Genomic DNA, 22669 nt, shown 5'->3' on the forward strand with positions numbered 1-22669 from the left:
GCTTGGCCCTGAGGCTGCTGTAGTCAGTAGAAGTCTTTTTATTAACTCTTCTATGTTCTGCATGAGACCCTAAGAGTTAAAAAATGGAAGAGGTTGAGTTAGTCAGTATGGAGAGCTTTGATACCATCGCTAACACCTTCTGTAATAACTCCTGGAATGCCTTAATTAGAGGAAAAGGGAAGGAGAGAGCATGTGTCTCCCAAAAGCATAAATCTCCTCTATTATTTGTAATTTCTTCTTGAGACAGGGGCTCTGGGAGTGCACTGCTTGGAGTGAAGGGGGAAAAAACTCTTGATTCAGAGAAAACAGGCTTTGTTGTGCTTATTTTTATGTTTTCTTAACAGGTTCTTGGTTCAGTCCAGGCTTCTTAGTTAAAAGGGTCTTAGTCATAGTTTTCCTAAAAGGAAAGAAAGGGAGTGAAATAGTGATATCTAGGGAAGATGCGGACTTGCTGGGAGAAATACCTCTAGGTTGATGGTTTTTACTAGATCTGAAGATGATTGCAGCCTGATTTGCTTGGAATCAAGCCATACACTTTACAGTATACCCAGCTCATGTATTGCAGATTTCTGTTCTTCCAGGGCCAAAGGGATGGGCCCAAAGAATATGGCCTCTGATTTTCATAGCACCTCTAATCCACATGAGTAATGATGTACTAAAATGGGCCTGTTGATAAAAAGAAATGGTCACTAGGAGCAGGATAGGTGGTCAAATGCAGTAACACTAAACATCAGATTTGAAGTCATCAAAGTGATAAACCCCCCCCCCCTTCCTTTACAGTTTTCCAAAGTTTCACCTCTCCAGACCCCAATCCTTTCCTCCACCACTAGCACAGACATCCCCAGCAGATGTCATTTCAGGATCTGACCTCTTTCAATGAAACATTGTAAAATCAAATATGGGACCTCAGAGATTTGGTCACCAACCTCAGCATGAGAAACTATGAGCTGAAAGAAGAAATCAAAGGCGTGCAAATTCTGAACCGTGGCTTGGAAGCCAAGGTGGGCTGTGACAAGACATTGGTGAAGGAGTTGCAGAAGGAAAGGAAGAACGTCAAAGACACAGTGCAACAACAGGAAGAAAGGCTCCAATTACTAGAATACAAAAACAAAACCCTGAAGAGTGCCAATAAACAACTCATCTTGCAAATCAATGGTATGGCTGACCAGCTGGCTGCACATGAAAACTATCAAACTGTAACAGACATGTTACGAAACAGAAGAGAAGCTCAAAAAATCAAAAATTTTGCTCAGTGCCTTGAGGACAAATTGGAAGGTGTCCAGCAGCAATACAAGAGAGAAAAACAACAGACCTCCCAGTTACAGGAGGCACTGAGAGAGCTCACCCAGATATGCGAGAGTCAGAGGAACGATATAATGCAGCTGAAAGGGGAGCTGGAAGCAGCAGAGAAGCAAGCAACTCTTCAGAGATATGATCATGAGTGCTGGCTCCCCATGGGCTCATTGCAGTAGGATGGAGACAGGATCAAGATGATGAAAACTCCTCAGAGCCAGCTGTGATGAGAGAACTGCACTGGCTCAAGGACCTCAAGAAGATTTTATCCCCCTTCATAGCTTGTGTTGCATTTGTCTGTTGTGCACCATTTTGTGAAGGATTATTTCACTGCTGATATTTTTCTGCTCTTACCTAGTGAACACGATGTCTACACAGTTGTGGAGCTCCTATCTCATTATCTTATCCTTTGTCTTAAAAGGTAATGGCCTCTTGCCAAATTAGATTTGCTGTAGTCCCCTGTTCAGGGACTTTGGTTTGTAGTTTAAGAGTTCAGCTTAGTTCTATGATGCCATACGTTTGTTATATAGTTACTTAAAATATATGTAATTTAGATAAAGCAATCAAAATAGATTGTCAAGTAGTTCTCCTTTAAGTTACTTGTTCACTGAACCTTTCAAAGAATTTTTGTAGACATCAGAGGGACGATTCTTTCACTTAAAGTCTTATTTTACTTTTCTTTTTTGCACTTCACCCACCTATTCCCAAAATGAAGGCTGTTGTGCTGTGCTTCTTCTCTTATAGTACAGTGAAGAATTCAGTTTGATCCAACTGCAGCTTTTTCTTCAGGGACCAGTGCTGTAAAGTGGAGAAAGAAGATATGTTGGACTCACTGTTGAGGGAACAAAGATATTTGGTAGGTTAGATGACTTGGTTGAGGTCAGACAGGGAATAGTGGGCAAAGACAAATACTTGGTCAACCTAGAGGCTTCATGCAGAGTTGCTCTGCTCTCCAGAAAGAAGACAGATATAGGTCAAATGAGCCAGTATCTGTCTCCAGGGCTTAATTAAAGTGCAGCTGAAGGTGTGTGATACATGCAATATCCTATTAAGGCTGCTAAGAGCACATGCATCTGTGGGGAGTGGCCCGAGCATGACCAAAGTACTATTTTTATTCCAAGAGGATGAACCTCATCCCAGGGGGACCTTTCCAGGCTTCCTCAAAGCAAGAAGGGAAAGATGAGCTGTACATCATGAACATAAACCCAGCTATTTTATTTTTTCTAAAGATATATTTTTGGACATCCTAGAGCTCTTCAGATGCCCAGATCTCCTACCCAGTTTACATTTCTCTGGTTTGGCTGGCTGGGTCAATGCAGGAGCAGGTTTTGTACCACATGCTCTTGAGGTGTTGAGCTGTGGATTAGATGAAAAAGAGTCAAGGTGCATCAAAATATATAGCTCATCATTTCAAAGCAAAATGGCCATAAGCTGCCTAAATTGAGTTCAACAGTTAAGGGGTCAAACATAACTATGACATCTTAAAAACAGTGCAGAGATTTGAGAAATATTGGTTAAAAAATATGTAATTTTTTTTTTTAATTGTCATTAAGGATAAGGACAAAGGGAAAACAGAATTTCTGCTGTTGCTTTTGGTTATGCTTCCGGCTAAAGGTATATTTTAATGGATAAATAAGAAACGAAGAAGAGGTTAGACAAGACAGATTCGAGCAGTGCAATTTCAGAGATGGCTAAAGGTGCATAAAGAGAAGGGATTTTAAAATGCTGTACCGGAGTTCAAGACTAAAGGTAGTTACGTAGTTATACCAGCCCGTGACCAGGCTCCAGTGACTGTCCCCCAGCTTTAGGTAGTCAACTGATGAATCTCAATTATCACCCTATCTGATATTTTCTCATTTTATATTCAGCGAAGAGAGAAAATGCTACCAGAAGGTGATCCAGATCTCTTTATTGACCGTAGGTTTTTAACACTAGTACCTCTATTAAGTAGTTTAAGTCAGGTGGGGAGACTCTTACCCTTAGCCCCCATCTCTGCTTCTTACCTGAGTCCTTGAGCAAGTCACTATGGCCTTTACCTGTTCCTTAGGCTGGAGAAATGCTTCAGGGCAGCCAACAGCTTTGCAGAGCTGGGTCTTTGTGTATCTCTTGTGCTTCCAAAGCCCCCTCTGACTGGAGTATTTCCCTAACCCACAAGAGTATTAAAAGGAGAAAAGCATATTTCCACAGCGTGAGCTACATGTGGTGAGCTAGGCAGACCTACTTAATTACTGAAGCAACCACAGTTTAGCCCTTATATACCTTTATTATACTTTATCACAAAGAATCACCTCTGTTTTGCTCCACATTGTGCATTTTCTCCTCCTCTTCAGCCTTTGCATCCAGCTCTTGCTGCTCCTTTGAGCATCCCTGCCCCGCACGGAGGACAGAGCTGCCCGAGCAGCTTACGTGGGTAGAATAGCTTCCTCGAGTGGCTGCGGCTCCTCCATGCAGAGCAGCCCCTGTTTCCTGCTGCCGGTGGGGCTTGTTGCACACAGAGGCTTTCAGTCTCCTTTTGGTGTCTCGGCGGTTCATTGAAAACAGGCTCTGTCACCAAAGCGGTGAGCACAAAGGCTGCTGGCCACAGCCCAGGCATGCCTCTGAATCCCCTTTCTGCAGAGATTAATGGGAACCGAAAAGGGAGACCCCGCACAGACTGTCAATGACCAGCGTTTTGCCAAGCCCAGGCTGGATGGGGGCCCAGCCAACCTTCCCATGCAGAGCAGTGGGGTACCCTTGGCTGGCTCTGTGGGACAACTACCACCTTCCTCAGAGATGTTACGCCTGGTAACCCCTGCCAACCTGTGCGGTGCAGTCCTTGGAGACAACCTCAACTTCAACCACTCCTTCTGCAGCTAGTGGTGTTTTGGGATAAATTGCTCACGTCAAGGTGTCTCGGGTGCATATTTCCAACTCTCTGGGGCTGGGTGAGTGTTGGTGTCTCAGTCTGGTGTCATCACGACTGGATGATGCAAAATAAACTTTACGTACTTTATATCTCGATATGTCTGCAAAGGTGTGGTGGGGCAATTCTTGCTCCAAGCCCAGTATCTGCTTGAGCAAGGTGTCTCCTTCATGTCATCTTCTATCACCTATGCTCCAGCTCATGTGGATTCATTTCTGGGTGACCTTTCAGCGATACTTGTGCTTCATGCATCAACCGATTGCTCTGTAACAAAGCACCAAGTCCCTCACCCTCCCTTTAGGGGAAGCTCCCTCTTTTCTGTTTCATTTTTCAGGTGTATTCTTAAGAATTTGATCACTTCCAAGACTGCTGAGATTGTTAAATCACCATTTTTTATTCTTGTTAATCCAAGACACATGTAACCAGGGGAGAGAATACCTAGAGACTATCAAATCTTCCAGAGGATCTAGGGTCTCAGTGTAACTCTTTGCCTTTCAAGTAAATAAGTATTTAGTTCAACTTTAAATGTTTAGGACTTTTAGGTCACTCAGTTTTGTCTGCTGTTTGTATGCCTAGGAATACTTTTTTTCCCTCTACTTCACGATTGTTCTCAGTCTACCTTCTGATGTTTTATAGCCACAGGGTGAAAAACAGTATACCAGCTGCTGCTCGGTACTGAGTCCCAGGACTTGGGAATCCTCTCCTTGCATTCAGGCACGAGCTCTCTCAGGTGAGACATCACACCACATGTGAGATGAAGCAGTTGAGAACCAACACATGAAGCCCAACAACTGGACAACGCCTGTTGTGTCTATACACACAACCCAGCGCTTGCCCCCATGAAGAGCTGCAGTGTGTGCATGAGTCCCAAAAGCAGGATTCGATCATTATCACTACAAACTGGTAAACATCTTATTCCACATGGAGTGGGAATTTGAAGCCAGGTACTGTGTCTGAATGACCCTGCTGGTCCTACTGTTATTTGCATTTAATAGGAAACGAATCTGGTCACATCAACCTTGCAATAAATCTGACACGGTTCCCCACTCCCCTTCCTTCTTACAGGAATATTTAAAGCTAGAGAGACAGCCACTGAAACTGCTATTATCTCTGCCCACCAGTTCCCAGCTGGCTATTGTGACCCTTAATCTGAGTTAATCAGCACTACCTCATCCTTTCAGATGGGACTTGCATCCCTGCGCCACGATACTATCGCCTCCTGCCAGCTGGACAGCTAAATGCAAAGACAGCTTCAACATCTCCAGGGGCTGGAACATAGTGATGCCCTGCCACATTCATGCCGGGAAGGTGTTTTTTCAGCTCTGTGTGTTAAAAACAACAATTACCATATGAGCAAATAAGCTGGATTCATCAGAGACAGCACATGCATCAGGCCTGAAGTGGTTGGGCAAGAAGGAACAGGAGTAGGCAAAACAGCCCAGGCCAGGGGAATGTCATGGGGCAAGTGACATATCTCTGCAGGCCAAGCCTGTATCTGACAAGCGGACACGGTTTAGCGGTGGACTTGGCAGTGTTAGGTTAATGGTTGGACCTGATGATCTTAAGGGTCTTTTCCAACCTTAACGGTTCTGTGATTCTGTGATTCTAAGACAAAACTAGGAAGGTTTGGGCTTAAGAGAGGTGAAAGGGCAGCATGGGGAGCGAGAGGATGAAATAGTTTCTACAACCAGTGATAGTGTCACAGGTAGATTGCAAGTCAATGGTAGCCTTAAAGGTGGTCTCTGTCTGGGTCTGTGGAAGTGAGTGGTGGGCTTAGCCCAACCCCAGTCCATGGCAAAACAGTGGGGAGCTGTTGTCATCTCCCATGACAAAGCCTTGAACAAGCTTCCCGTGAGAAAGCTTTGCCTGAATGCAGCTACCTCAGCCTTGTGTTAAGTAGAGAGCATTAGGTGGTGAAAAATGTTCCCCGAGGTGCCCACCGCGCAGCACTGATGGCTCTTACCTCCTGCCAAAGCACAGACTAGTGACCTCTCCACGGTGCCACAGTAGACCAGAACTGGAGGCAGATGGTTTCACTCCATGCAACAGCAGGCTCAAACTTTCTTTGAGACAAGTGCTATAATTACTCCTCCATTTATCACAGTTCCTGAGGGCGTGATAATTTGGGTAGAACTAAAACATATCTTTCAAAAATGCATCTAGTCTTGACATGAAAGACTTGCAGGGTAGGAGAGAAGCTTCCTCCTAAAGGAAGTCTTTTCCACCTAAACATTAGGTAGCTACTTCAAAGTAGTCATCAAGGTCTCTCTCAAGCCCACCGAGAGTGAACGGCAGCTCCAGTGGGCTACTCATCTTGCTCCAAGAGACACACCTAAGGTGAGGGGCTTGACTCACTCTTTAGAGAGGCCCCTTTTCCCTCGTAACTTTGGAGGAGGCTCCAGTTTCTGTCTTTGAAGAGTACAACTCACTTTCTGATGAGTGAAAGCTGAAGTTCATGAACCTCAGCTCTGGTACAGAATCATAAAGGTTGGAAAAGACCCTTAAGATCGAGTCCAACTGTTAACCTATCACTGCCAAGTCCACCACTAAACCATGTCCTCAAGCACCACGTCTACCCTTCTTTTAAATACCTCCAGGATATAAACCCCTGTTTAGATTTACATGACTTGATCTTTCCATAATCAGGTTTTGCTTGCTGGGGAACTGAAGGACCCAGCAGTGTCTGTGAAGTGACACTCAGGTCATCAAGACTTGGTATCAAAAGTGTCTGTGCCTTCTTTCTGCTAAATATCACAGACTGGGCACCCTGTAATCCTTATCCCACTCCTGAATAATTTTGATGGCTCTACTCTGCTCCTCAGGATTTTCACGTGCTCCACCAAGTGAATCTGCTCCCACAGTCCCTTCTTCACTGCAATGATAGCAGTGATCCAGTGCAGCCCTCTGTGTCATCCCTCTGCTCACACATCCTAGAATCACATCTCTGCTAACAGTGTCACACTGGAAACTATTTCAGCTGCTTCTCCGCTCTACCCACCAAATCCCTCTCTGAACACTGCTCCACAGGATCCTTCTCTAGCTCTGGGTGGCATTGGTTTCTTGCCCAATTGCATGACATCTCATTTGCCTTCATGAAAAAGGCAGGTTTTTTGACTAGGTAGCAAAGGCTACCAAACAGTCCAGCTTGCTTTCCACAGCAGCCCAGTCTTCCAGGTTATTTATAATTCTTCTAGTTTGTGTGTCATGGACAAATGTTATCAGTCCCTGAAGGTCTTGCTGTCTACACCATCCATGTGATTTGTTCACAAACAGCTTTTTCTTCCCTCTGGCTCTCACCCAAAATACAAACGCACCCAGAATAACACAACTGCTGAGACAGGCAGCAGGAAAACCAAAAGGATGGCGGGGAGGAAGGGTTGGTTTAAGTACTACTTGGAAGTGATTGACAGTCACTGTTTTGGAGTGCAGAAAAAGTAATTTATTTTGTTTTAAAAAGCTTAAATACATAAAGCTGAAACTACCGCACATGCTTTGCAGATGATCACTACTTTCTTCTACATCTTTTGCAATACAAATCTCCCACGGCAAGTCTGTGTATTACTGCAAGCACAGCAAGGAGGTGCTTTACGTGTGGTCTGAGAAAAGTTCTCGGAAACCGAAGCAGATTGTAGTAGCAGCCAGTTTCATGTTTTGTGTTCTTTTGCCACACCAAAGAAGAGCAAGAATTAGCCAAGACAATTTTTTTCATTTTCTCTGGAAATGCTTTTTCCATTGTGCCAAAATATGAGGAAAAGTTTCCCCATTCTTCAGCTAAGTTTGAATGATCCAGGCACCTTCTCTACACTGACTTAGCCATGAGCCTATATAATAGTTAAAGATATCATTCCCTGCAGACAAAACAAAATACCTTGAACTTCCTACTTGCTTAGACTGAGAATTCAGGTATCCCAGACAGAGGCTGGGACACCTCAAGGATGGTGCTTCCCAAAGCTCCTCTGATGCTCCATCAACAATGTATTTTTGGAACGCCATGAAGCAATATGCACAAATGAAATTCCTGCAGCAAAAGCATTTAGGAGTCAAGGTGAATATTTATTTCTAAAAAAAGCCAAGTTAAATTCCTTCCCTAACCCTCCCCCTGCATGCCCACAGCCCTTACAAAACACAAACACATTTCAGTGGTACAATGAATATCAGGACCAAGAACGAGGCAAACGTTTTAGTATCTATGCCAAAATTTCCACCACCATGTTACACCTATTGCAACACACCACACATGCCAAAAGCACATGGGAAAGCTGACAAGGATATCTTTTACCCTTTTGAGCGTGCTTACTTCTACAGGAATAAGCTGTGAAGTACAGCAAGAGACTCCCACAAGGCATTAGGAAAATCAGGAAAGACTGTGGAAAGAGAAGTTGTAAGTGCAACTGGAAAACTCTTCCTTTTTCCTATCAAGGCTATTGCTATGTCCAAATATATTACTATGCTCTTTTCAACATCAAGAGCACAAAGATCTGCCTGCAACCAAGCAAGATACTTCTGTGTTCATAGCCCTATTCTATACACCTTAGGCAAGGCAGAAATTTGGCATGAGGATCATCCCTTTCATAAGGCCTGATTCCTCACGATGCTCACCGTCCTCAGTTGAGCAGACTTTGCTCAATGCATGCCCTTGCAAGCGCTGGGTGCGCTCATTCTCTTGAAACACCAGCAGTGTTTTCCAAAGTGCAGACCAAGAGGAGGGACATGTTAATGGGACAGTTTGCGGAGAATTAAGAACCTCCTTGGCCATATGAACCACGGGGCAAGGTGGAGACACTGGGTCCCAAGCCACACACTTTGAAGGGCGCCCATACCAAAGCGGTGAATTGCTTAAGGCACAGGGGAGCAGTAAGAGAGGCAAAACTGGGGAGGAGAGATGGACTGTGATTTGTGGTCCTCAGGAACTCAGGCTATTGGAGGACAAAGGTCTCTCTGGCCCTGAAGGCTATCACAGCATGGGTTGATGTGCTCATGCTTTATTTTGTGCCAATTTAACTAACTTAAGGAAAGGTGCCAGTTTCTCCTGAAATCTCCATTCCCATTAAAGACCCAACTGTGGATGCAATTTGATTGCAAATAAAATTGTCTTTTACCAGCATGAATTTCCTTTTCTTTCCTCATGGGAATAACCTATAGCAGCAATGAATCTCCTTTGTATTGCTTAAAGGACACATTGTGCTGCTCATGGTCTGATAAAAGGGCTAACCCACGTGCACAGGCCTTAAGGAGAATTTGAGGTTGAGAACATGAAAATAGTGCACCTTGATGAACAAAATGGCTATGATAGCCCCAAGACTTTCCAGACACGACTATGAGGTGCATCAGGTATGTTTCATGCAATGAAAGACCTTGCTCATCTCTTGGGCAATGGAAGAGCACACATTTCCTAAAAAGAAGAGGAGATCAGTGTGTCCCGGTTACAGCCAATTTTGGTTCGTCAGCAGGGACTTCTTTTTGCCATGTTTTACTGGTAAGCCTGATATCATCACGAAGAAGAGGTGAACTTCTCAGAGTTGTCAGAAAACAGAAGTTCTGAAGAGGACCACATAAAAAACAGCTGGCAAAAACAGGAGGCATAAGACAATTAAAAGGCCCTGAAAAGGGGACTATCTGGGCCAGTGGACATAGTCGTTTCCTCTACTTCAGGAAGAAGTCATCATTGGGGTGAGGAAAGGAAGGTGCAGAGAAAACAGCAGCCAGCCAGCAGCCTGCTGTAGAGGGGTGCACCTTGCATTGTACAAGTAATGGGAGTTTTTAAGAGTCCCCACTCTACATTTGGCAGCAACTAAGTCCCTAATTGAACGACATGAACATTTACATGGAGCCATCAGAAATCACCAGTTCCAGTCATGGACTAAAGACACTGACACCAAAAGCTATGGCTATTCTACCAAATCAAATGTGCTCAGGATCATTTCTAGACCTGAGACCAACTGGCTTGGAGCAACACAGTCTGCGTAATCGAACGCTTGCCCTCCAAATGAGCTGCACATTCAGGTTCCCAGGGACTCTGTATCAAATCTGTTAAATACTGAGTTTATTTTAATACTTGCTAGCATACTCCAGAGCCAAAATGAGCCAGATGTGATTCTGTGGCTACCAAGCTCAGGTCATGCTTAATCCCTACACATTAATATTGCCCTACCTCTGCTCTCTGAAGAAGGAACTCTTGGCTACATGACCCACTTGTCTTCTCAACGACAAAGACACAGTGAGACAGCAGTCCAACCACAAAACATGTATGAAAAGAGACAGCACTCTGTGCTTCAGGGGAAAAGACCCTCATACAGCATGTGCAGAATGGAGTCAGTGCTTGGACTATTTAACCAGGCTTTTGGGGATTTAGTGGAGAAACTTGCTTGGGATATCAGCTTTGAAGGCTCAGTCTCATCTCTACACTGTAATGGGACTAGCTGTTCATGGACATTAATGGCCATTTAGGTCACCACCGTGGTTGGACACAGGGTTCTACAGAGCTAAATGCACAAATATCTGATAGCTTTAGCTAAAGAATTGGAACCTTTAACTGTAATTGTTACTGTAACAGTCTTGGGCATCAGAAAGCAGCAAATACATGTCCTTGCAGGACAACAAGCCTCTGTTGCCAACATAACAGAAAACTGTCATCTACAGCCAGGGAAACCTAAGTAAAGGTCAAATTCAGTAGTTCCAGGGGCTGCAAGGATACTTGAATCCTCCTGTGGCAAGGTCTGTGATGCAGCTTCACACAGCCCAGCACCCTTTCATCCTCTGACCTAGATCAGCATCAAAGCCACCAGCATCATGAGGCCAGGAAAAACAAAATAGAGGCTGCTTAGGGGCTGGCTGGAGCACATCTTCTTCAGTGGCTTGTATTGCCCTTCCCCGCACAAAGGTGAGATGTCTGTCCACATGCTGGGTGGCCACTCTCTCAAGGGGAGGCTCTGGGTGAGAGATGGACGCAGCTGGAGCCCCATGGTCATCTGTTCATGCGCTGCAGGATGGTCACGCAGCCGTGATAACTGGTACAGCGCTGCAGCGGCGGCTGCTGTTCCACGCTCCCTGTTACTGGGTCAAAAGTGAACGCTTTGTCCGTTCCTTCCCCGTTCTCGTCTCGGCCACCCAGGATGTAAATCTTCCCTCCACACACCGTCAGGCCACAGCTCTCCTGGAAAGCAGAAGGAAAGCCCAAGAGCTGAGGAGCAAGCCTCCAGCTTTAGGCAACGGGGCTGAGTCATTGCAATGGGCTCAACTCTCACCTGCCCAGAAGAAGGGAATGAAAATAAGATAAGTGATGTCTGGCTCTTGGGGTGCTGCAATCTTACTGTTTCAGTAAGAGTTTAGGCACTTAAAAGGCCTCAAGCCAGTGATGGGACCACTGCTGTTTCTGGCAGTGCCCCAGACTCACAAGCACACCAAGAGACCAGAGACCCAGCCAGCACCTCCCTGTGAAAGCTGCTTATAAGCGTGCACTGACATGGGCATTTTAATTCAGATTGGGATGAGATGTGTCCCATTGTTCCTCTTCACTGTGCCATGGCTCACATTGCAGCATGGCTATGGAGTGCAAAACCATGATGACGGTAAACCAAGACACGCAGCCACCACAGGTCCGTGTTCAGTCCACAGACCAAACTAGAGCCAGTACAACCCTCACCCTGAAACACATAGTGTGGAGAACAGGTCCTCAACACCAATGGTTTCACCCTACAAATCCACTTCTCTGACATTAATAGCTAGTGTAGACCCAGCCTCAGCAAGAAACATGTCTGGGAGACAGACATCCTCCAAGCAGTATGGACACTGATGGTGAGCACATGTTTGAGTTGCTCTGCAGAGGTCACATTCACATGCTTAGAGCCAAACCCACGATGTATTTTCCTTGCCTTCAATCCCAGCAAAGGACAGATGTCTCCTATTCTAGAGAGAGGGGGAAGGCTCAGAGCTTCTTTCCTAAACCTCTACCTTACCAGAGGCCCAGGGAGGGTGGCCACTTCTCGCCAGCTGTCTTTCCTTGGATCATAGCTGAAGATTTTACTGAGGAGTCCACCTACAACATAAATTATGTTGTCCAAGCAGACGGCACTGATGCATCTCTGGTAAAAAGGGGTGGGAGACAAGAGCGTCCACTTGTTGTCCTCTGGGTCGTAACACTGGACCTGGGAGGAGAAATGCAGCTATGGGAACATGAATTTACCACAACTCCCTGCTTGGATGAAGCTGCTATTCACTAGAAATAATAGCATATGGGGACAGAAACACAGATGGAAGCTTCAACGCCCAGAGACCAGCTCAGTGAGCAAAGGGATGAGAGGTTCTAACATTCCCTCTTGCAATCAAGTCTCCCAGACAAACTACAAGCCCCCAGGGTGGCTGTCCTTGACCCAGACTGCCTGTGATTAAGTGTTCAGAGATGGAGCTGAGAAGCACTGCTGGCTCTTCCTGCAGCTCAGGAGACTAAAAGCATCATGTCTGGCTTGCAGAGGTCTCCTCCAGGCAGTTACTACTGTTGCTGCTTACCCAAAGTGAATGCCCACGGTGTTGGAGGTTTGTTCCTGTGGTGCCTTAGGGCTGACCAGGCTTCAGAGCAGAACAAGCTCTACTGAAACCATGCCTAATGTACTGCCACCTCCTGACACCTTCCCTCTCTCGTCTCATTGGCTTCCATTTAAATGTATGATGTCTCGTCTTATAATAAGGGAGCCTTCATTAGTCTTCAAAAAAAAAGGCCCTTTGTAAGCCCTTGTAGCTTAAGGACAACCCCATTTCCCTCCACGTTCCCTGGGAAACCTTTTTTAGGTCTCTGACCATTCTTGATGCCCCAGCAATACCTTGTCAGTGTTAGCGGTGTCATCCACAGCACCGCCCAGCACATAGAGCTTGTTCAGGCAGGAGACCACAGCCGCCGAGCTCACGGCTTGAGGCAGCGGGGCCAAGGTTGACCAGCTGTTGGAGAAGGTGTCATAGCACTCCACGCTGGAGAGGCGGTAAAAACCATCAAAGCCTCCCACAGCATAGATCTGACACAAAAGGAGCAAAGCAAGCCGATTAGAAACTCCTGGACTCACCTAATGGGCTACACTGTCACGACATTATGTGAGGGGAGGCTAGGACTTGGCCAAAAAGACAGACATCAAGCCAAAGTAAAACCTTGGGGTTGGACTAGATGATCTTTAAAGGTCCCTTCCAAACCAAACCATTCTACGATTCTATGAAACATCTCACACTGTGTAGCTTTCACGCGAAGACTTAACATAGCTATCTACAGAAGTCTTGCACCATCTCATGGTAGATCTTATTGCTACAACTTCATTTGTGGCTACTTCAGGTGACAACACACACCCAAATGAAACAATGACTCCTTGGTTATGTCCTAGCTGTTCTCCCATCAAAACCATCAAAAATCATCTCTAAGTGACCCAGAAGACGAACACACACCCACAGTTTCTCATTGTACTGGGCAGCAGAAGTGGGGGACAGTGTTCCATGTGGCTTCTTCCAAAATTTGGGCTATTGCTTACCTTGCCCTGAAGTGTTGCCATTTTGTGCCTCCATCGGCCTTTCTGCAGACAAGCAACCTTAATCCAGACGTTCAGCTGGGAGCTCAGCACCCAAACATCATTGCTGCTGATGTGTCCTCCTGAAAAACAGAGGGATGGAGGGCTGGTGCGATCCCAGGGACCGCCCCGTCACCTCACTACACCACAATATTGCATAGCTCCTCCATGCAATGGAACAACTTAGGCCAGAATACGGTTATTGGATTATGGCCATGTAAACTCAGCTTCCCAAGGGAGATACCATCTGGGCTTCAAGGCACTTGTTACACTGCTCCATCCCTTATATAGAACTAATCTGACAGGCATATTTTAAGTGAGGGACAGGCAGGAGACTGATGCTTTAGGAAACCCTGAGAGCACACACACCAAAACCATCTCATTCCACTGCTGAACACTTTTGACAGATGCCCAACAGGAGGGAAAGGTGTCTTAATACTGCGAACCTCCCTCTCAAAGGTGAAATTGTTCCTTGGGACAGCAAAATCCAAACCACCTAAGGATAAACTTCACCAAGAAGTGACTTTGCTCCAAAGCTGGGGTGCATGTGGATGAGTCCTAGTGAATAGACCTAAGAAGTGGCTGTCCAAGCAGAGGTCGTGCTGTTCTTTGCAACCAGGAAGGGACCATCTGGCCAGGGTATCTCACCTGATATATACACATCATTCTTCAGTGTGCAGGCAGCAAACTCTGACTTGGTGTAGCCAGGCACGCTGGAGAGAGCTGTCCACTGCCTGCTTTTTGGGTGGTAGAGGTCTGTGAAGGGCAGCTTCAGAAGGCCTTTCTTATCACAGCCCCCAATGACGATGATGACTTCCGCCAGCTCCATGAACCTAGACCATGAAAGGCATGGGTAAGTCCCTGGGCCAGGTTACTTTCTTCCATCATCCCTTCCACCCTATCTAGGACATCAGCAGCACAGCCCAATGGATAGAGCAGGGTGCTCTCCTGCATCAGCTGCCGATTTTCTGGGCAAATCCTTTCACCCCTTCACCTTCCCTTTTGTCTGCACATTCAAATCAAAGGCACCTCCCAGATTGGATGGGGAGGGGTCCAAACTGCATAGCGAAAGAAAATGGGAATGACCTCTAAAAGTCCTTCGTGAGATTACCTCCTGCCACTCACCCTCCCCCTTCCAGCACAATCAAGCCTAATCCTCAAGGCACAGCCACGAGCGTGGAAAGCTGCTCCTGGCAGCCCGCCTGCAACAAGCTCTCTGCCTGGAGAAAGTGTTTCCAGGAAATCTTTCTCTCCAGCCCTAATAGCAGCGAGCAGACGAGACAGACAGCAGGGGAAGGAAAATCCTGCCAGCTAGTAGGTGGCAAGAGAGGAATGGCTCTGTGGGAGAGGAGCGGAGAGGAAGGAGGAGGGTGAAAGAGGATTTGAAAGACTTGGTCCAATCCCCAGCTCTGCCATGGTTTGTGCTGAGACAATTCACTTAAGACCAAAGCTGTAAAAGAAAGGAGGTAAAATGTGGATGTTGGGGGGTGGGATTTATCCCCAGTGAATTTTAGCTGTTTGCATCCTTGAGGAGATCACTACGGACCCTGTCGTTGAGCAATTCTGTATATAATAGCCTGTTGTGGTATTCAGCACAGAGATGATGTGTCAAACCATCCCTTCCACCCAACAGAAACATGCCCTAAATGCCACGCTGAGACTTCTGGGATGCACTGGGGCAACCTCTGTCCTTCTGCCCAGAATGCTCCACTGAGCAGCAAAGAGAGCCTGCACTCCTTGGGCTGAAGAGGACTCTTGAGAGCAAAAGAACCTGACCTTGCAGCCCCATGGTTGTGGGTGTCCTCTGGAAAAGGATGGGGAGCCTTGCAAACCAACTCGGTTTGATATGGCAACCCACCTCAGAGCAGAGGTGTCCATCAGCACTCTTACCAAGAACACCCTAAGGGACCTGTGGTACCATGAAGAAACAGCAGAAACTTAAATCATGGCTGGTCAAACCCTAACTTCACAGTCACAAAAAGGTGCAGATTTCCACACACTCCCAACCCTAGAAATTACTTTTTCTTTGCCTCCTCCACTTTACACTGGCAGCTGCCTGGGCCATCATCTCTTTATCTTCTTTCTGTTCATCAGTAAATCAATGGAACGAAAAAAAGAAAAGAAAAAAAAATTGGGGGATGCCTAGGTAGCCACCTGGACAGTAACTGGTTTTTTTTCACTGGACATTAATTCCTGACCTTGCAGCAATGCCTTTAAGCTAGGCACCACACTGATGGCCAGGAGGACTGAGACTGGTCCAAGCCTTCTTGCTAACAGACAGTTTGGAGAAGGTGAGAGAGAGACCAAAAAAGGTGAAATGAGAGCAGACCAATGGCAGACCTAAACCAGGTCTCAACCCAGTGCTCTACCCATTGGTGAAAACAGGTAGAAATAAAAAGCTACAAAGACCCCTTCCTGCCCGTAGTCTGGGCACATATCTGGATAGCATCATTGCACGGAACAGCGTGACTAGAGCATTTCTTGCCAACAAAAAAAAGCAGCACATGCATTAGTATAAATTTCACAGGAATCCTCTAAGACAGGCAAACATCTCCAATGTCTCCATTTTAGAAACAGGGATGCCAAAAGCAAAGCAATGGGAGGAAAAAAAAAAAAAAAAAAAAAAAAAAAGGAAAAAACAACCCAAGAACACTGAAACTTTAAGATCCATCAACCTAGGTCATGCAGGTCTAGGGAAGAAGATGCTGAGTTTTACCTTCTGGGCCTTGATCGCAAAGAGCTGACCTCGTTCCCGAGGATGTAGTACTTGCGGGCCTCATGCAGGAGAGGAATGCACTCCTTTGAGTCCTGAATGAGTCCATCCATTTCCACCTTCTCCAGGAAGTAGGTGGGGTCGAGCAGGGGCAGACGCACATGCTCAAGGAGCTCCTTCAGGGCTCCCTTCCTGGCAGGTACGTCATGCCGTACCCAGCGCATGACTGCTTCAAAGACCACTTCCTCCTTGGGGACCACCAGCTGCTCATCGGACAGGTATTCAATCAGCTCCTTCACACCCATCTCCAGGAACTCTTCATGACACGACACCTCCACAAAACACTCCAGCATGAACCTCTTGCTCTTTTCTGTCAGGGACACGATGGAGAATGAATCGGCAAACTTCATGATGCCCAAACAATTGCATGGGTGAAGCTGGCCTTCAAGGAAGGTGACACAAGCATCTCTGAGCTTGGAGATCTGCAGCAAGTCAGACAGCTCCAAGATGCCTTCAACATTGTCCTCTTGAATGATGATGTTTCCCCCATACATATAGTCAAGAAGGAGAGACATAGTGGAAGCAGAAATTTTCTGGATATTAATGATATCCTGGTGGCCTTCCTTGAGACTGCCACCAAACATGGCCCGGAAATACGTGCTGTTGGCTGACAAAGTGGCACGGTGACAGGGGAATTCTTGTCCGTCAATTAATAGCACCACGTCTGTGAAGATGCCGCTCTGCCGGTAGGAGTTCAGTGTCTGGAGGATTTGCTCAGCATGGCAGGACCCACTGCAGAGCTTCATGTGCAGCTTTTCTTTGCTTGGGTCCTGCGTCACATTTTCCAGGCTGCTTGTCCTGAAACTTGATTCTTCTTTCATCATTCGATGCATCCTGGTTGGGAAGCAGTGAAGGAGACCAGAAAACAGTACATTATTAAAATATCTGACTGTAGTGTCCAAAACCATCATGGTTTCTGCATCTTCCTCAGTGCCATGGGGAAGTACAGATTCCAGCCAAAACATAGTCAGACTCTGCCCTTTCATCCGCACACACGGCTCCTCCTCGGTAACCAATATTTCCTCCAAACCACACACAGTGATGGGCACTAGGATATTTCCAATCCAACCCCATCTCAGTAGACAAACTTCTGCTTTTAGGAGACGTTTCTTCTAAGGCAGTTGCCTTGCCCAACCTATGCCGTACTAACACCTCGACACCTTTTCCTTTTGTTCTGACGCCTTGCAGCTCTTATGAACTGCTTTCCTCATCCTGCCAAATGCAGGCGCTCTGTGGCACAGCCCAGCTGGAAGCAATGCAGCGTTTTGACTTTTTCTATCTACCATGTTTCCCCAGATGTCTGATTCCAGGAAAAAAAATCAGAGGTAAGGATGCGAGACTGAGATTTGCCAAAAGTAGCTATGATACGACCTGCCCAAAAGCAGGGGAGATGTCTACATCTGACATACCTTCCTGCTAGATTTGTTCTCCAGGTGATTTTAAATCTTTCCTAAAGGACTTCATAAAGTGATTGCAATGAAGCACAGCAGACTTCTCTCATTTGAGCTCTAGCAGCTCACACTGCCAGTGTGAGCAGCAGGACCCATCCTGAGCACCCATGGGCTCAGCCTGGAGGCTGCAAATAGCTGCACATCCAAAAGGGTGATCCCTGCTTACGGGGAGAGGAGGCAGCCGGATCCCCTGTAAAGAGTAATCCCTGGGGAGAAGGACCTCTGCCTGCAGAGGCAGGGTCTGAAAATCAGGGGAGCTTCGTGGCATTGAAATAGTGACAAGGATCGACTGTGTCTGACAACAGTGAGAGAATCAGAGACCCCAAACCCTCAATTTCTGCCTCCGCCATCCTAGACCCACTAACAGGTTGTTTCTGCCCCATTTTCTCCACTTCTCCCCAAAAGCCCACCCTGACTCATCACGGTTGCACAGACACAGATGCCTGGGGGGAGACTGAGTACAGGATTAAACCTGGGTCTCCCAGCACTTGCCTGACTGCTCTCACCAGCTGGACATTAAATAAAAGGGGTACAGCAATGCCACCATCTGTGTTTTAAAAGCATGGCAGGGAGTCAGTACAACTCCTTGAGTGGGGGTACCAGTAAGGGCCATCAGCAGAGCACTCCTGATCACAGCTTCTACCATGGCCTTGCAGGTTTTTAGGTTGCTTTTCTGAGGCTCTGTAACAGCAAAGACCCCGTCTGGGGGTGGCTCAGGCTCTGCTCTTAAGGGCCCCCCTAAGTCAGGCTCTGGAGCATCTCACCACGACCCTCTGGCAGGAGCACAAGTCCCCACTGGGGTGACAAGTTACTAGACACCAGTGGCTTTGTGGTGTCCACACGCTCCCCTGCAGGAAGGCAGGTAGCACATCCCTTGAGGAGGGTTACCTTGAATTTCTCATGAGTCAAAATCCCTGTCTTAGCTCTAGTCCTTCATCTCTTTTCCTACCCCTGCACCTCCCAGACACCCATCACGTCCGACCACAGACCCCAAAGGTACTCAGATTCTCCCATGCTCCAGACGACACCTCCTGACTGCACCTGCAGCAGGGTAGCTGTGTGTAGGACAACTAGATCTAGTCCTGATGATCCTCACCCCACCACACTGAGAAAGTGGCACCGTATCCTTTGTGCCTTCAGAAACCCCCAGCAACGGGGAAAAAAAACTCTGCCCATGCCACGGGGGAGCTGCAGAGACCTAAAGAACAGTGAAGCAGCATGACAAGCCCGAACTAAATATCTAAGAAATCCTGTGGGAGCGGGTGAAGGCTCTAAACACCCCGAACACCACTGACTGGTGCTCAGGGCTGTGTACAGGAAAGAACCACTCTGAGTCAGTTCAAAGCGATTTAGAGAAGTTACAACAAAGGCAGCTCTCTAAAGATGTCTTTGCGAAGAGCACGGGGAACTCGGCGTTTTGCCGACACACATGGGTCCAGCCAAGACAAACACACCTATATCCCCACTTCTCTCTTGATCCGCACACACTTCCGAGCCATCAGGGTCACACACAGCTCTGCATGGCTCAGGGCTGGGAAGAAACAGCTCAGGCTGACCTCCTTACAAAAAGACACACACACCCCCTCCCTCCCCAGTCAAGCCAAATACCTTGCCCAAGCTCACGCCCCTCCTGTCTACCCATGAGACAAATGATGCAAATGCCAAAGAAAGAGTGGATTTGCCCTGTTGCCCTCACGCATGCACCCTTCTCTCCAGGTCACCCTCTCCATCCAAGTACCACACAGCAGCAAATGCTGTATTTTTTTGTCAGGCCTCCCCAGCTGCTAATGCAAGAAAGTCCAACGTTACCTGACCCACGGGTTGTGTCCTCCAGGTGGGATCTAGTGAAGACTCAACTTCCCTCTCGGAGAGCTCCCATCCACTCCGGGGCTCTGCATGGAGACAGGTCCCTTCTGCAAAGCACTCTCAGCCCTTCTCCGGCAAGGCTTGGGGAAGCACAAAAGCATCCCCTTTATCCTCACTGCCAGAGAGGTGGGGGAGAAATCTGCTTTTGTTTCTCCTGAATGACATGCCAGAGAGCTACAGGGCATTAGCCATGCAGCTGTCAATAACAGCCAGCCAGGGAGGAGCCAGGACCCAGGGAAAACCCATCTCAGCTCAGGGAAAATATATCACACCAGGGCAGCTCAAGAGGGCCAAGCCATCTGGAGAGCAAATTGGGGTCCAGGTGGAACGATTCACTTGATAAAGACTCCGTCTCACTGGAAACCACACTAAAGCCAATAAATAAAATACAGCTCTGTGAGCAAAAAGACGCCCGGAGCAGGAATGGACTGGGTCAGGGAGGAGCTGCAGTCCCCCTCATTAACGTGTGATAATTAGGTAATTAGGTCCTTGAGGATGAGGAGGACAGAAGGGGAGGTTTGCCCCGTGTGGCTTTCTACACCCTCCCCTCCAACTTGATCCCAGTTTTGGCTGAATTTTTAAATGCTCACAGCAGGGACCAAAGCAGCCCTGGGGAAGCTCCACAAAGTAACCCTTGTGCTGAAGACTGTCAAACTCCCTGATTTGATGCAGCCAGCCTTCCCTCCATTGCCCAGCATCACTTTGAACAACTTGTATTATTTCACACTAGATGGAAGAAAAATATTATTGATAACCAGCCCCTGCATGTTGTCCTCCTGAAATTGCCTTTCCACGGGGCACCGCTGCCATGTTCGTTGGCTGGCTTCTTTCTGCTCCTCTCCCATGGCTGGGATGCAGGGCACAAGCTGGCATCCTGCTTGCTCCCAGCATTTGCATATGAATCACTGGCAACCTGGAAGGGACTGTGGTTTCCCAGCCTTTGCAGTGGGCTGGGAGGGTTGGGGGATTTGCTCTTAGGACCTTCTGCCCTGATAGAGTTGGCACTGCCAGGCTGCACCGAGCAGGGGTGCAACCATGGCTGCGCACGGATGCAACTAGGGATGACCGGGAGTGGGTCATCAGGACAAATGGCAGCAGAGCACTGATCCTGCCCTGTGGGGCACGGCAAAAAGAGCTCCAGAGTGCTGGAAACTCTTCAGCAAGGTTGCAATGCTGTCATCTCCTTGCAGCCATAAAGCACGGGGCTACTGACCTGTTCAAAACCAAACCCCAGCTTCAAGCAGTGTGTGCAGCCCCAGGGGCAGGGGGACCAGATACTAAGAGTTGTAAACACACGAAGTGGCCACAATGAGAAGGCTTTGCAGGGTGCGGCTGTCCCTGTGCCCATGCCAAGCCACGTATCGAGCAGATTTCTACAGCCAGACTGCACTGCCCTGGATCTCCCCATGTGATGCCACCCTGCCCCAAGGCAGCTGTCACTGTGCAAAGGCTGTGCTACAACCCACGCTTGTGGCCTTTTTGCATAAGACAGAGGGCATTAAATACCCCATAGAGCTGCAGGAAGCGGGGGTGTTTGAAAGGGGTGTCTGCTAGACAGTACCAGAGGAAGGACACCTTATGCAGGGGCAGGAGCTCAACCCCTCCTTTGCTCCCAGTGCCCTGGGTCTTCTCTCGGGGTAGATATAGACACCAGAAGCAGTGATCTTACAGTGGATTAGGACTCCAAAATCCCTTCTTCACATTAAAAATGCTCAGCCCCTGGCACATGGCCCATGGAAGCCATTAGGCACAAAGCCACAAGCATTAAAAAGATGCAAAAGGGAAATACAAGTATATAGGACCAGGAACTCCAGGCATCTGTTGGGGAAAGCTCACTGTGTGTGTAGGAGCAAAGCTTCCCGAAGGAGCAGAAGAGTATGCATGCCAGGAGGAGAAAGGAATAGGAAGGAGAAGAGATGCAGCTAAACTGAAGAGAAAACAAGGAAAAAACAGTGGAAAAGAGGAAAGGTAATATTGAGTTTTGCATAAATCGGGTAATGGATGCCATAGTGAGACATCTTGAGGCAGATGGTCACTAGGACTTGATCACACTGTGGTCTGTACCTCCCCACCACACACCCAAGAGAAGGAAATGTGTCCTATCCAGGACAGTTGTCTATGCTCTCCTGCCACCACGATCCGTGGCCCCACCTTGCCATGGAGAGAGTCAGGACACTCTCTTTTCACCCTCAGCCAGTTAGCAGAAGTGAAGGGCAGCCACCAGCCTCTGGGAGAAGAGACTGAAGCAGGAGAGCCAAGTAGATGAGTAAGGATAGAGAAGTAACTAGAACAGAAACAGGGTCCAGAAGGAAGAGAGGGAGAAAACTAAGAGGCTTAAGAAGGGAAAAAACCAACTTGGTTTCCTACTTCACATATTGTCAATACTCACGTTGAGCTTGAAATCTGGTCAGGAGCTTCAGCCAAGAAGCGGTTGCTTGCACCAAGAGTCCAGGAGAAGGGGAGCCAGCCTTCAGCCTCATGCCACTGCTCACATCATGGCTAGACTTTTCACGCTGAGTTTGAATTTTGAAAGCTCCTAACCACTGCATCATATTAAGGCTTTAGCAGAGATATGAGAGATCCTTCTTGCAGCAGATAACTGTGTAGGCCTAGGGCATGGTCACATCAGCATCACCTCCCAGACCCCAGGACTACAACCCTACTGGCAAATTTAAAGGGCTGGAAAGGTTCCCAGATACCACGAGAACTATCCCAGCTGTACCACTAAGCTCTTATAAATAAGGGCAGTTTTAGAGAGGAAGAAAGAGAGTTAAATAGCACAATGTTGGCTGTCCCAAGACATTTGGGCTTAAAGCCAGCAACCAATCCTCAGCTCTTTTAT

General features: G+C 47.3%; 1 protein-coding gene across 2 annotated transcripts; it reads right to left on the bottom strand.

Annotated features, from left to right (window-relative positions):
- Nucleotides 1-10216: 10216 nt before the first annotated feature.
- On the bottom strand, nt 10217-22283 carry KLHL35 (kelch like family member 35). 2 transcript variants are annotated; one of them, XM_087757411.1, is made up of 7 exons: nt 22217-22283; nt 16454-17344; nt 14386-14570; nt 13702-13820; nt 13012-13200; nt 12151-12339; nt 10217-11348 (listed from the first exon to the last, which is right to left on the bottom strand). In XM_087757411.1, exons 2-7 carry the CDS (start codon nt 17341-17343, stop codon nt 11160-11162), a joined length of 1761 nt encoding a protein of 586 aa, XP_087613537.1. In that variant the 5' UTR covers nt 17344; nt 22217-22283; the 3' UTR covers nt 10217-11159. The 2 variants fall into 2 exon arrangements, with proteins under 2 accessions (XP_087613537.1, XP_009474749.1); XM_009476474.2 differs by lacking the exon at nt 22217-22283 and adding an exon at nt 19771-19899.
- Between the last annotated feature and the right edge of the window lie 386 nt (nt 22284-22669).

This window comes from Nipponia nippon, unplaced genomic scaffold (assembly GCF_047370975.1).
Source record: "Nipponia nippon isolate SJK-2023a ecotype South Korea unplaced genomic scaffold, ASM4737097v1 scaffold_2, whole genome shotgun sequence".
Classification (NCBI taxonomy): domain Eukaryota; kingdom Metazoa; phylum Chordata; class Aves; order Pelecaniformes; family Threskiornithidae; genus Nipponia; species Nipponia nippon.

Excerpts from the sequence above, each read along its gene's own strand:
- KLHL35 (XM_087757411.1), bottom strand. The coding sequence starts at position 17,343 with ATGCATCGAATGATGAAAGAAGAATCAAGTTTCAGGACAAGCAGCCTG. Across the intron at positions 14,571-16,453 it reads TTGCGATCAAGGCCCAGAAG|GTTCATGGAGCTGGCGGAAG; the intron begins GTAAAACTCAGC and ends TTCATGGTCTAG. Across the intron at positions 13,201-13,701 it reads TGGCAACACTTCAGGGCAAG|ATCTATGCTGTGGGAGGCTT; the intron begins GTAAGCAATAGC and ends CTTTTGTGTCAG.